This window comes from Aythya ferina (assembly GCF_964211825.1).
Source record: "Aythya ferina genome assembly, chromosome: W".
NCBI lineage: Eukaryota > Metazoa > Chordata > Aves > Anseriformes > Anatidae > Aythya > Aythya ferina.
Window position 1 is genome coordinate 2,988,082 of NC_140313.1, and position 14,417 is coordinate 3,002,498.

At 45.9% G+C, this 14,417-nt stretch overlaps 1 protein-coding gene and 1 long non-coding RNA gene across 2 annotated transcripts in view; one reads left to right on the plus strand and one right to left on the minus strand.

Moving 5' to 3' along the window:
* The window catches only part of LOC311426422, a 566,016-nt gene that overhangs the window by 25,002 nt on the left and 526,597 nt on the right, over window positions 1–14,417 (minus strand). The gene's annotated exons all lie outside the window — the stretch shown is intronic.
* Window positions 1–14,417, plus strand: part of LOC311426271 (transitional endoplasmic reticulum ATPase-like) — a 40,194-nt gene that overhangs the window by 8,929 nt on the left and 16,848 nt on the right. The window contains exons 4-5 of the mRNA XM_084502512.1: window positions 6,695–6,837; window positions 8,285–8,415. Of these exons, the coding sequence (XP_084358638.1) occupies window positions 6,695–6,837; window positions 8,285–8,415 (274 nt within the window). The remainder of the gene's footprint in view (window positions 1–6,694; window positions 6,838–8,284; window positions 8,416–14,417) is intronic.

The following is a 14,417-nucleotide window of genomic DNA, read 5'->3' on the forward strand; positions in this document are numbered from 1 at the left end:
TGTCTTCCCCTCTAGGCCCTTCACCATCTTCGTCGCCCTCCTCTGGACACTCTCCAACAGTTTAATGTCCTTTTTGTACTGTGGTGCCCAGAAGTGCACACAGTACTCGAGGTGAGGCCGCACCAGCGCAGAGTAGAGCAGGACAATCACCTCCCTCGACCGACTAGCCATGCCGTGCTTGATGCATCCCAGGGTACGGTTGGCCCTCCTGGCTGCCAGGGCACACTGCTGGCTCATATTCAACTTGCTGTCAACCACGACCCCCAGATCCCTCTCTGTGGGGCTGCTCTCCAGCATCTCGTCGCCCAGTCTGTATGTATAGCCAGGGTTTCCCCGTCCCAGGTGCAGGACCCAGCACTTGCTCTTATTAAACTTCATGCAGTTGGTGATCGCCCAGCTCTCCAATCTGTCCAGATCTCTCTGCAAGGCCTTTCCACCCTCATCCGAGTCCACAACTCCTCCAAGTTTGGTGTAGTCAGCAAATTTGCTCAGGACACCTTCTAGTCCTACATCCAAATCATTTATAAAGACATTGAAGAGGACTGGCCCTAAAATGGAGCCTTGAGGGACCCCACTAGTGACCATCTGCCAGCCAGATGTGGCCCCATTTACCACAACCCTTTGAGCCCTGCCCGTCAGCCAATTGCTCACCCATCGTATGATGTTTTTGTTAAGTTGTACACTGGACATTTTGTCCAGTAGGATCCTATGGGAAACCATGTCAAAAGCTTTGCTGAAGTCCAAAAAGATCACATCAGCTGGTTTCCCTTGGTCAACTAGATGGGTGATCTTATCATAAAAGGAAATCAAATTTGTTAGGCAGGACCTACCCCTCATGAACCCATGTTGGCTGGGACCAATGACAGCATTGTCCCCCAGGTGCGCTTCAATAACTTCAAGAATCATCTTCTCCATAATTTTACCAGGCACTGACATAAGACTGACAGGCCTGTAATTGCTAGGATCTTCTTTCTTACCCTTCTTGAAAATTGGCACAACATTTGCCACCTTCCAGTCTACTGGGACCTCTCCAGATTCCCAAGGTCGTTGAAAAATAATTGAGAGAGGTCCCGCGATGATGTCAGCCAGCTCTTTAAGCACCCTGGGATGAATCCCATCCGGACCCATGGACTTGTATGGATCCAGGTGGAGCAGCAAATCTCGCACATGTTCAGGATTGGTTGGGAGTTTGTCATTCCCACCGTCATAGTCCTCCAGCTCAGGGCACCCAGGGTCCCCAAGCCCATCACCAGTGTTGAAGACAGAGGTGAAGAAGGCATTAAATGTCTCTGCCTTGCCTATGTCATTGTCTGTGAGGAGACCTTCCCCATCAAGTAGTGGACCTATGTTTTCTTTGGTCCTCCTTTTTCTGTTAATATCTCTAAAAAAAAAAAAAAAACTTTTTTATTGTCTCCCACAGACATGGCCAGCTTCAACTCTAGTTGGGCTTTGGCCTCACGAATTTTCTCCCTACAAACACGAACAGCATCCCTGTATTCCTTCCTCATCACCTGACCCTGCTTCCAGCAGCCGTACACTTTCTTTTTTTGCCTAAGCTCCAGTAGAAGATCCCTGGTCAGCCAGGCCAGCCTTCTGCCCCACCTGTCTGACTTCTGATATTTTGGAGTTGCCTGATCCTGTGCTTTTAGGAGGCAGTGCTTAAAGACTGATGAGCCTTGATGGACACCAATGCCTTCAAAAGCAGTTTCCCAGGGGACCTTGCTGACTAGTTTCCTGAGCAGCCTGAAGTCTGCTTTCCCCATATCCAGGGCTGAAGTTTTGGTGGCAGTTTTCCTTCTGTCGCCATAAATCCTAAACTCAACCATTTCATGGTCACTATGACTGAGACGGCCACCAATTGCCATGTCTCCCACAAGACCCTCTCTGTTTTCCAGCAGCAGACCTAGGAGGGCACCTTTCCTAGTTGGCACTCTATTAGCACCTGCACCAAGAAGTTATCATCGAGGTGCTTCATGAACCTCCTGGACTTGCTTATGTCGGCCGTGTGGTGATTCCAGTTGATGTCTGGCAAGTTGAAGTTCCCCATAAGGACAAGGGGAGTTGATCTTGAGGCATCTCTTAGTTCTGCAAAGAATAATTAATTGGTGTTGTCCTGGCCATGTGGTCTGTAAGAGGCTCCCACAATGACATCCCCTTTATTTGTTCATCCCTTAATCCTTACCCAGAGGCTCTCAACTTTGCCATCCCCAACTTGAAGTTCCATGCAGTCCAGCCCATGCTTCGCATTCATTGCCACCTTGCCTACCCTGCCTGTCCCTCCTGAAGAGCCTGTAACCATCTATTGCAGCACACCAGCCACAGGACTCATCCTGCCAAGTTTTGCTTATGCCGATGATGTCGTAGCTGTGGAACTGGGCCAAGACTTCTAGCTTGTCCATTTTATTCCTCATACTGCGAGCATTTGTGTAGAAGCACTTCAAATGCACTTCTCTACGCACAGCGCCTTGTGGAGCCAACCGAAGGACTCCTCTGGCACACAGTCCCTCTGATTCTAGCGCACCATCCCTTAGCTCATTACTGGCATGCCTGGTTTTATCCCCTTCCCCCTTCGACTCTAGTTTAAAGCCCTATCTAGCAGCCCTGCCAGCTCCTGAGTCAAAATCCTTACCCCTCTCTGAGAGAGGCGCATCGCATCTGGTGACAGCAGGCCTGGTGTCACTTAGACCTTCCCATGATCGAAAAACCCGAAGTTCTGCCGGTTGCACCAGTCCCAAAGCACGTGTTATTGTGGTGAGCCTGCTTGTCAGCATCAATCCCCCCTATCGGAAGGACAGAGGCAAACACAACCTGTGCCCCTGATCCTTTAAGTAGTCGCCCCAAAGCCCTAAAGTCACTTTTGATCACTCTCGGACTTCTCATTCCTACCTTGTCATTACCAGCCTGAAAGACCAGTAGCGGGTAGTAGTCAGTGGGCCGTACCAGGCGCTTGACTTTCTTATTGAAGTCTCTCACCCGAGCCCAGGGGAGACAACAGACTTCCCTGTGGATTGGGTCCGGTCGGCATATTGGGCCCTCTGTCCCTTTCAAAAGTAAGTCCCCCATGGAAATAACCCTTCTGTCTTTCTTGATAGATGATGTAGCAATGCGGGGGGTAGGTTGCCTTGCCTTAGGCACCCTCTCCAACTGGGATGGGCTTTTGTCTACATCATTGTTCTGACTATGGTGTTCTAGAGCCTCATACCTGTTACATAAGGGTAGATGGGAAGGTGAGGTGGGCAGGGACAGGGCTCGCCTACCACCCTGAACAGGAACCTGCCTCCATTCCCCCCGTGGCCTAGGTCCCCTCTTACTGCCTGGCGGGATGAGGGAACTTGTCTTCTGCGTAGCAGGAGGCACCTGTGCTGCGGCAGGCTCCTGAGTCTGTCTCAGAGAGGGTAGAGTACACCTCCACCAGTCAATTTCCTGCTCTGAATCCCTGAGGCTCCTGAGCCTGCTCACCTCCTCCCGAAGCTCCACTACCTGGCTGAGCAGCTCTTCAACTCGGGCACACCTCCCACAGGCATACCCCTCGCTGCCGCTGTCATATACCAACAGAAGACTCAGGCACACCCTGCAGCCCAAGACCTGGACAGCGGTGTGTTTCCCCGAGCCCTCCATTTGAGTAGTCACATCGGTGACTGTGGCTGGAGAGGCCGCAAGAGATGTGGAGGTCATGGCTTTCTGCCTAGTTGATACCATGGCCAGGTTCCTTGCAAGCAGGTTACAAGTACGGATGGGAAAGACCGCTGCAAGAGAGCAGTGAGGGGCCCTCACTGTGCCGCGCGCATGCCCTGTTTGCCTGCCCTGGTCACTCGCACTCCCTAGAGGCAGCTTTTGAACGGCCGGGGAGGGGGCACTGCTGGCTGCACCTATGCCTCATCAGCCTCCCTCGCGAGGGCTGTCAGGTCCTGGCGGCTCCCTCGGCTGCTTCGAGTGGCTTCGATGCTGAATAAAAGCCCTGCCTGTCCCGATCCTCCGCTCTGCTGCAGAACGTGTCTGCCCCGGAGCCAATCACCTCGGCAAGAGATCAATTATAATTGATCTCACAGTATCTAGCTCAAGCAACAAGCTGTCCTGTGGCATACAGAATTTGAAACTTGCTAGGAATGAACGACAAAAACATGAAGCAGTCAAATACCAAGATTAAAAATCCCCAAAGGAAGTTTATAGTCAGGTTATGTATATTTTAGTTTTTGTTATAAAAGTAATTTTAGAATTAGGAATGTTTTAAAAGTGTTGCAGGAATTTTGTTGTGCAACACTTGAAGTACACATCATGTAGAATACATCATGGGTTACAGAAAACAGTTTCCATTCTATGATAGCAGTAGAGGGAAACTGCCTTAGCGCTTCTGAAATACAAAAATGCTAATTTGCAGGCTTGGGTATGGGAAGACTGACAGCTCCTCCTCCTGAGCATCTTCCTAATCTGGAATCTCCTACATGTTCTGGGAAAATTGGAACCTAGTTTCTGGCATTTTTCTTCTTGGAATGATACCTGGAATAATCTGTAAATGTAAAATATGTTTCATACAAACTTTGTAGAGGAGAGGGGTGAGGCTGTACCACCCATCTCCCTATCACTAGAAAATGCAAGTTTTAAACAGAGTTGGAACAGAACAGTGCTTTGACCCAGTATTGATGGCCAGGATGCCTCAGAGCCGTTGCAGCAGTGGTGCTAAATATCCAGGAAGCACACAAGTTCACCTTGGGCCAGAAAATAACTGTGCTAGTGTCTCACACAGTGTCCACAGTGCTGGAAGTGAAAGGCAGTCACTGGCTTTCCCCACAAAGGTTCAGCAGAAACCAAGGGGAGCCAGTACACCATGACTGCCTGGAGACCTACCCCAGCCATCCAGATCTGAAGGACACTCCTTGTGATGATGTGGAAATATGGGAGCAGCTATGTCATCAGCGGAAAACAACATGCTGGGTATGCAGTTACCACTTGCAAAGGCATAATAGAACCTGGACTAAATAATGAGATTATTGGAAGCAGTTCAGCTGCCTGAAAAGGTAGCAATCATGCACATTAAGGCACACCAGAAGGTGAGCTCAGAATTGGAGGAAGGAAATGATCTGGCGAACAGAGAGGCAAAAGAAGCAGCAGAAGGTGAGGTAGCAACTGAGGGAGCCCTGATTCCAGACAGGCAAATTTCTCTTGAAGGTAAGCTTGTATATAACAAAAAGGATAGAAAATTAATTGAAAGTCAGAAGGGAAAATATAACCAAGAGGGATGGGCTATTACCGAAGAAGGGAAGGGAAGCGAGTCATCCCCTCCAATTTATTGTGGTCACTGGTAAAGAAAGAACACCGGAAAACACATTGGGGAATAGATGCTTTGTATAACTACCTAATTGGAAAAAATATTGCCAGGAACTTATATGCTACCATCACTCAAACAACTTAACAATGTGATTTTTGTCTCCAGACTAACCCCCAAAATGCCCCCAAACCAAAACTGTGTCAAAGTGGAAAAGGCCATGGACCTGGGCAACAGTGGCAAATTGACCTTTCTGAACTTCCAAGAAAAGGGGGGTGTCGATATTTACTGGTGTTCACAACTGCCCCTCACTGGTAAGCAGTTGCGCATTATGGGGAATCATACGTCCTTAGGAACAAAGACTGTCCTGGTAACCTTACAGCTTATTCTCCTTAACAATCAGACAGTTTATGAGCCTGAAACATGGAACCAAACTGATGTCAAGGTGTGGGACTCTGCAACTAAAAATGACAAGGTAGCGGTGGGATTGCTCGGCACCTGGCAAGCAGTCTCTGAGGCCTTAAAGAGCCCTGTGGGGCCACAGTCAGAAACGTGTGGCTTGCCAGACAGTGAGGGAGCTGTGGGCTCCTTTACTGATCTGACTGCTACGCCATGGGCCCCTCTGCTGCTACAGCCATCGAAGGCTTTTGCTGTTACGCCCCCTGGTGACCTGGACGTGCCTTTTGACCCAGGCCCTATTGGCCTTGAAAAGGAGATGGATATGCTTTTCTTCGATCTGGGAAGAATGGGATACATAAGGCCTGAAGACCGAGTTGCTTGACAACTTAAAGCAAGACATATTGTTCAAAAGGAATGGAAAATGGAGACTGTTAAGTCATGGAACTTAAAGGATTGTTTGTTACCTTTCCTGATTGTACATATGTATAGGCATACTCGGGTTTAGTACGTAAAGCAATGTTCTGTATATTTAGAATGTTTGATGTTTGTGTGTGCATGTTGGTGGAGCGTAGACTCCCCGCACACCCAGCGCTGTTTACTTGCCTTTTATAACTTTTAAATATTTCTTTTATAATTATTACTAAATTCAGATTGAGTTGAGACTTCATTTATAACATTAGCTTCTGACTCTCTAGGTCTTTTGGCTACACTAGTAATTTCTGAATTTGCTGGGGATAGTGAGGGGCATCCTGGAAGAAGAGCAGAGGTAGGAAGAAAGTCTGAAACTCCCCAGCAGCCTGGATAGGGCTGAGAGCAGTGAAGGAAGGCATGTGTTGTGAAGACTAGCTCTCCCCTGGGCATGGTATTTACCTTGTCAGCATTGAAATGTTCTTAGGCAGGTGGGAAGTCTGAGCACGGATTTGGAGAGTCCTTTCTGGTGGTTGTACTGGCCTGGGAGAAGACATCACTGGCATTTCCAGACTCAGGTACAAGTCAAGGATGATGTGGCTAACGAGTTTTCTTCTGTTGCAGCATCCAGCCCTGCCCAGATGTGAAATATGGCAAACGTATCCATGTGCTGCCAATTGATGACACAGTAGAAGGGATCACGGGGAATCTGTTTGAGGTCTATCTCAAGCCATACTTCCTGGAAGCATACAGACCCATCAGGAAAGGTAATAGTGCATGTTATTGAAGTCCTGATGCTGCTGATTGTGGTCTACTCCTGAGACTGAGTAAAGAGAATTTCTGGGGACTTGCACAGATCGCTACAAAGCATCAGACTGGCATCTGCAAAGTGAGATCTTGCTGGTGCTGATTCAGTTTTCCCTAATCTTCAGAAGAAAGGGTAATATCTGCTACTGGCTTGCACAGCGGCATGAACATTCTGCTTTTTTTTTTTTTTTTTTTTTTTTTTTTTCCCTGCTACCTTGGATGGGAGTGTGTTAGAAAAGTCGCAGGTAGAACTTAGTTTAACAAAATTTTCTCCTAACTTGCTACCACTCGACAGGATTGGGTGTTTGCCTGTGTGTTCATCAATTGGTTGGATAGAGCAGCTGGCACCCTGACTAAATTCACTTCTTCAGAGTAATTCAATTAATAACCAGGAGAGTGCTTAGAAAACAAAATGCACTTTTGGAGCTGAGCTTTTAGCACTTCTGCTGGAACAAATAGCTCCTAATACAGTATGAACACAAGTTGAATGAAATTTTCCAGCTTCTGTAGCCCAGTTTAGCCAGGAGTCATAGTTAATATTATATATATTATTGTGCTTCTGGAGACGACTAATAGCAACTTATTATAACCACTTCCAAATAAGTTTTTATTATGTTAGGGCTTTTTGCCTCTTCCATGGTTGCTTCTAGTGCTAGAATTTTTCCCCTTTTTGAGAAAGTAGACAGACGTAGAACATTCAAGGCTGCACTTTGCATGTCTATGTGCAGACTGGAACAGCCACTCTGAAAGTCACTTCTTTGGAGCAATAGTAGCAAAACCAATATGCAGATGGTGTCTAGAGAGAATTTCCCTAGTGAAACAGTCAGCTTTTAACTTGTGGTTGCACTATTTACTGTCTCTGGGCTTTACACTGGAGGCAGCTCTTTTGTAAAGCGATAGCTAGTTTCTAAAGGAGACAGGAAAAACTTGAGCATCTTACCCCTGGACCCTATTTGAAAAGACTGTGGTTGCTTGACCTCAGTTTGTGACTAGGTAGCTGATCAAACACAAATTGTAAACCAGTTTGAACTTTTTTTTTTCCTAAACTACATTTGAATTATTTTTAATTTTTTTTTAAATTAAAAAATCGTTCTAGAACAGTTGAATTGGAACTGAATGGAAAATAAATGTGATTCATTGCCTTTGTTTGGTATTTAGGTATTCTTTTCTCGTTTGCTGTTGGTTTCTGGATGAAATTTGAAAAGTTTAACTGCTGCAGATCTAAACAGTGCTCTGGTAGTCACAGTACATGCAACTCTTGAGTCTAAAATGTAGAGCAGTGTTAAAAATGCCAGTGGCATATGCTTGTGTAACCTACTTTCTTATCCTCTATGGCTGCTGGTAGTACAAGAGTCGACATTTTGAAGACATCACCTCAGCAGGCTACTGAAATGTAGGATTTTACAGGTGACATCTTCTTGGTGCGTGGAGGAATGCGTGCAGTGGAATTCAAAGTGGTGGAGACAGATCCAAGTCCCTACTGCATAGTGGCTCCGGACACAGTGATCCATTGTGAAGGAGAGCCCATCAAACGAGAGGTGAGCTGAATCCTGCCATGCAGTTCTTGTCCTGAATCAACTCTGTCTACTGAAATCTGTTTCTGTGACAGTCCTGGAGAGCAGCAGAGTTGCAGTTCCTGGTTTGGTATTTTGTATATTGAATGTAAGGGTTAGGAACTCTGGTTTCAGGAGATGAGCTGTTGCTGAAGGTAGTGGAAGAAATGTGCTTCCAGTATTCTTCCTCAGACACTGAGATAACACTAATGCTTAGGTTTGCTGAGAAAATAGTACAATGTGATAGCAGCTAGTTTTCCATCTGCTTCTAGATACCTTATGCTGGACTTAGATGTATCTTTTCATTCCAAAATGCTGTTGATCCATAGCAGGGAGGACTTAATGTGTCACTAAATTTCATGCCACATGAAGAGAAAGTGATTAATGCTTTTTGAATGAGAAACTTGAAATCTTTAAGCAGTTTTATTTATTTAATTAAATCCTTTACAGTATCTAGCCTTGAGTATCCCAAGTCTAAGGCAGCTTGAGTTACTTGTCTGTCAGGAGTTGGCCACATTACTTCTGTAGAGTAGGAAATCTCAGGGATATGAGGTAAGGTGGCTGTATGCCTCATAAAGTTAGTTGCCTTGTGAAAAATTCACCTCTATTTGATGATTGTGAGGCACCAAATGAATCCTGTTTGGGCTCTTCAGGTCACAGCAGAGTGTTTGCTGCCAAGGCCAGCAAAATGATGAATAGCTGGAGGTCAAAATAAATGAAGAGGGGCTGGGAGAGTGGCCTTTTGCTAGAGAAGGGAAGGTGAAGGGGCAGGCTTTCTGGCAACTGACTGATGGAAAGGTGTAGATGAATGGGTTCTTCTGAGGGTTGTGCCTAGGAACAGGACTAGAGACAACTGCAGAAGCTGAGTCAAGAGAAATTCCCAGTAGATGTTAGGGAAAAGGTTTCTGCAAAGCCTAGAGCAGGGCCCAGAGTGAGCAGGAATGTCCAGCTCTGGAGACCACCTTCAGTGCTTGATAGGGCCAGGCTCTGAGCAACCTGCTTGACGTAGTAGTCTTGGCTCTGTGGGGCTCTGGCTTGATCCTCTCTGAGATTCCAGGCTATGCTATTTTATGATTTTATTGTGGCCTTACGTTACAGATAACTAAGGCCAGTAGAGCTTTGCACAGCCATGAGCAGAATGATTGCTGTAGGGATGTACTGGGAGAATTAGCTACAGCTGGTCTTATCTGCACGTCTGAATTTCAACATTCTCAGTTAGTTTGAGCTAGTCCCAAAAAGAAAGCACTGCATCTGAGAACTGTATGGTAACTAGGGTATTTCAAGTGCTTAGAAATGCCATTTGCAGTTTAAGGAATAAGTATATTTTATACTGGGCTTTGTCGTCTGTTTTTATCGGTTAGCCACATCAGAAGATCACACAACTTGTTTTTGTGCTCGAGTTTGTAGGGAGCCTGCTAGCAGAGGCTGTCATTCAAGAGGATGGGTTTCAGTGGGAGGTCTAGGTACATGCAGGTGTGGTGGTTTTACTCAGGTGGGCAGCCGAGTTCTACCATGGTTGCTTTCTCCCTCCCCCTCCTCAAAGGAAAAGGGGGAGAAAATACGACACAAAGAGCTCAAGGGTTGAGATAAGGACAGGTAGATCGCTCAACAATTATCATGACGGGCAAAACAGACTCAGAGTAGGGAGATAGTAATAGGCAATAAATCTTACTAACAAGCTAGAGAAGTGAGGAACAAAGTAAAGAAACCCAAAACACCTTCCCCCCATCCGCCCTCTTCCACCTCCTCCCCCTGAGCAGCGTGGGGGAATGGGGGTTGCGGTCAGTCTATAGTACTTCATCTCCGCCGCTCCTTCTCAGTCACTCTCTTTCCCTGCTCCAGCGTGGGGTCCCTCCCACAGGATGCAGTCCTCGCTGAACTGATCCAGCGTGGGCTTCCCACAGGCAGCAGCTCTTCAAGAACTGCTCCAGATATGGGTCCGTACCATGGGGTCCATCCCTCAGGAGCAAACTGCTCCAACCTGGGTTCTCCATGGTGTGAGAAACACTCCGTAGCCAATAACTTAGGCTCAGGCGAGGATCTCAGTGAAGTAGTAATTTATTCGCGATTGCAATGGCAGGCACCCCACAAGCAGGAGAGCGCATCTACTAGTTCCAAAACACAGTTTATATGCTTTTTGATGACAGGACCCTCCCCTGTTTCCCCACTGAGTGGGTAATCCAGGTTCACAATCTATCCGGTGCTTCACAGACTCTTTGAGGTGGTAATGTTTCTTACACAGTGATTTCTGCCTGATTGTTCAAGGAGTCTGGTTGTCTGCATTTTACAAGGTTGTCTGTTGAGCTTTCTTATCACTGTAAGCATATCTCAGTACCACATTCCTTCCCTCCAAACAATGTAACTCTGCAAAAACAACATTTTTATTCCCACAATTCCCCCCTTTTCTTCTTTAAAAATTGTTGATTTTTGCAAAACTTTTCTCTAAGGTGTAATTTGGTAGATATCTTCCTCTTCTTCACTTTCTTTGCTTTCCATCTCCTCATTATCACCTTATCTGAGTAAGGTGGTGGCTCCATGGTCATTTGTTTCAATAGTGCAGTTTCAATTAGCCACTGTACTAGTCCTCTTACACAGGGCATAGTGCAACAACCAGTGGCTGTAAAACTCCTGCTATTATGATCAAGGATATAAATACAGACACTACCATCCCTTTCCATTTACCAAACCAAGATTCCAACCGTCTGGTGGTGGAAGTGTCTGTTCCTAAGTTTTCTGCCAATTCACTGGCAAGGGTGGTAAGCCTTGCAATGCTCTAGTTACTGTGCCATCCGCAGCAGTATTGTTAGGGATGAAAGTACAACAATGGTTGCTCAGTATCACACACACTTCCTTTCTCCACGAGCATCATATCTAATGCTATCCTGTTTTCCCAAGCCATTTTGCTGGTGGCATATAGTTGTTCAGCGATTCCTCTTATCGCATCCCTGGTATAACTGATGAATCTCTGCTGATTATAATAGACATAATTAATCCAATCCACATTTTTATTGATTGTTACCCAGTAGAACAGTGACTCAAACCCTGCAGCAATTTGATTTCTGGCTTTATGTTCATCCGGAACTCCTCTAGGTACCCCAATAGAATCTATGTATACTCTATCATCAAATGATATTCCTAAGCCTCTTTTACTTCTTCTGGGTATTTGTGATGTTTCTCTTTCAAATGCCAGGGTGAAGGGTATAGCTAATTGAACAAGTGCACAAGTGCCTCCCCAATTAGATGGTAGGGTGGACCGTAAGGTCTTCCCTCCACAGTACCACCAGAGATCTGCCCTGGGGATCTCAAGTCTTGAGCAGTTTCCCATCAAATCCTTGGAAGCACAAGGCAAATTCTCCCAGATGCTGGGTAGCACTCACACCCTGCCGTGAGAGGCAGGCTGTATGGTTACCTATAGCTGTGGAGAATACAGGGGGAGCTCTGATATTGCTATCATGCAAGGAAGGGAATAGCAAAGAGAGAGACTTACAGGCCTCACTTCCCCAGGCAGTCTTCTCTTGGTACAATGCAATCATACATCGCATCCATTGGGAGTCTTTGGTCCACCCCCATGGGAAGGGCACTATCTGGGCAATCGGTCATCCCGAGGCACAAGCATAGCAGTAGCTACGGTTGAGACTCTGGACAGTATATTTGACCCATTCTATCCAGGCATTCACATCCCCATACCCTGTTTGAATCTCAAATGTTTGAACTGCCACATTTCAGAGGGCCTCCTGTTTACTCTCCTGTTTTCTCCCTTTCTCTGATGGCAATAGAGGATTGTTTCCATACAGCTATTCTCAATCTGGCTGTTGGGTCTCTCCCAGTTATTTGCAAATCTGCACAAGCTAACGCCTCACAAGCATCAAACGTGACGGCTTGTGGTACATAACCCTCTGTCACAGTCACCCATATTTTGATGGGGTATCCCGGTTTTGCTATTATCTGGTCATGCCTTTTCCAAGTTGCCAATTGACCAAGGCCTTTTCTGAGGCCTACAATTACTAGAAACAAAATTAATAGTTGAATTTTCCCTGTCATTATTTTTAACCTTTAGGTTTCCAAATAATCAGTACAAAGAATCAATACAAATACCTTTAGGTTTCCAAATATCAGTGCAAAGAATAAGATATATGTATTACTAGAACAAAAACCCCTTGGGAGCACTTCGATTTGCTAAAGGTCAGTCCTTTCTCTCACTCGCAAGCCACACACATTAGTTACCTGTGAAAATAAAAGGTTAGTTTACAATTGTAAGCTTTTATCCTGCTCAGAGTCCACTATGAGACTTTTCTCTTCAATTTCAACTTCCAACAAGTCTTCTGTAGGAACAGTTTCCCAGGTACTAGGGTCGATGGATGCCTTCACTCGAGTATAGTGAGTCCAACCTTTTTCCGCAGTTCTTACGGCTGTTTCAGTGGTCAGTAATTGTCCTTCCCATTCAGGCCGGAGTTGACTCTTTCCAGGTCCGAATCAGGACCCGGTTTCCTGGGTGATGGTGGTGAATGGGGAATTCCAAAGGTGGGGTTTGAGCCAACAACCCACAGGTCCTGAGAGATGACAAAGAAGAGGACAACCCCAGAACACAGTTCTTAAGAAAACTCTCTTGTTTTGAATTGTGGTATCTCATCCCTTCTGCCCAGATAGGGCAATCCAAACAGCATCTCATACGGTGAAATTCCTATATCCTTTCTTGGTGCTGTTTGAACCTGCAATTGTGCTAAGGGTAAGCATTTTACCCAAGGAAGTTGGGTTTCTAACACTAATTTAGTTAATTGCTTCTTTAATGTCTGATTCATTCCCTCCACCTTCCCCGAAGAGGAGGGGTGCCAGGGGCTGTGAAAATCCCACTCAAAAAGTCAAGTAAACAGCGCTGGGTGCGCGGGGAGTCTACGCTCTACCAACACGCATGCATAACCGTCGAACTTTCTAAATACATATAGAATGTTGCTTTTACATATTCATAAGAAACCCGAGTACGCCTATACATATGTATGATCAGAAAAGGTATTAATTGAAACATAAACATGGCAAAGATTTCCGAATTCAGGCTAGTGTTTAACAAACAGTCCTTTAAGTCTATTACTAATAATGTCCATGACTGGGGGAGCATAGTTGGAGTTGGTAATCCTGGTTGAAGTGCTCCCATATCTTCCACAAAATCATTAATTTCTCTCAGATCATATAACAGTCTCCATTTTCCATTCCTTTTCTTGATTACAAACACCAGAGAATTCCAGGGCTGGTGGTGGGAACAATATGTCTTGCTTTAAGTTGTGTGCAAGGGGCAGTTGTGTGCGTGGGTCCACTTCTCTCAACTCGAGCTTCTTCCCAGCTCCGGTGTGCCTATTTCCAGCAACTTTCTGTACGAGCTTCTCTGAGCAGTTTGCTGAGTTTGGCCGAACCTATCTTCATGAGGCGATCAAAGTGCCTGTTCCCGTCCTGGTCCCTGTCCTGCTAGCCAGTTCCTTTTCATTCCTTCTTTCTGCTTCTTTATTGATGACATAACTTCATCACATCGTGTTGCTTTTTTTTTTTTTTTTTTTTGAGGGCAGGCTCCCCTCTTATACCCTTCTCCCCACAGCAGTTCTTTTCAAAACAACTTTTCATTGGTCAAACAACTTTGAATGTAACAACAACGGCAAACACCCAGAAACTTCCATGCCTTAATGGCTGGAGAACAAGAAACCTGAGACTGCATGGAGTCTCCTGAATCACCCTTCTTTGTTCCCTCTAAACTCTTTTATATTCCTGATGGCCTCATCGTTAAGAGTCTGATGTTATCACCAACCATGGGGCCCCCATGGCCACACTGCAAATCTCCCCCTTCTTTATTAACATCAACCATTTTCTCGACACGAATTACCACTCCATATATAATATTACCTTGGTCTGTGCACAGAGTTACCGGATCGATTCTTAAAAACCCGGAGTGCCTACTGTCAGCTCTCTGCAGAACCGCCACCGTCGATGCACAGGACCGCTGA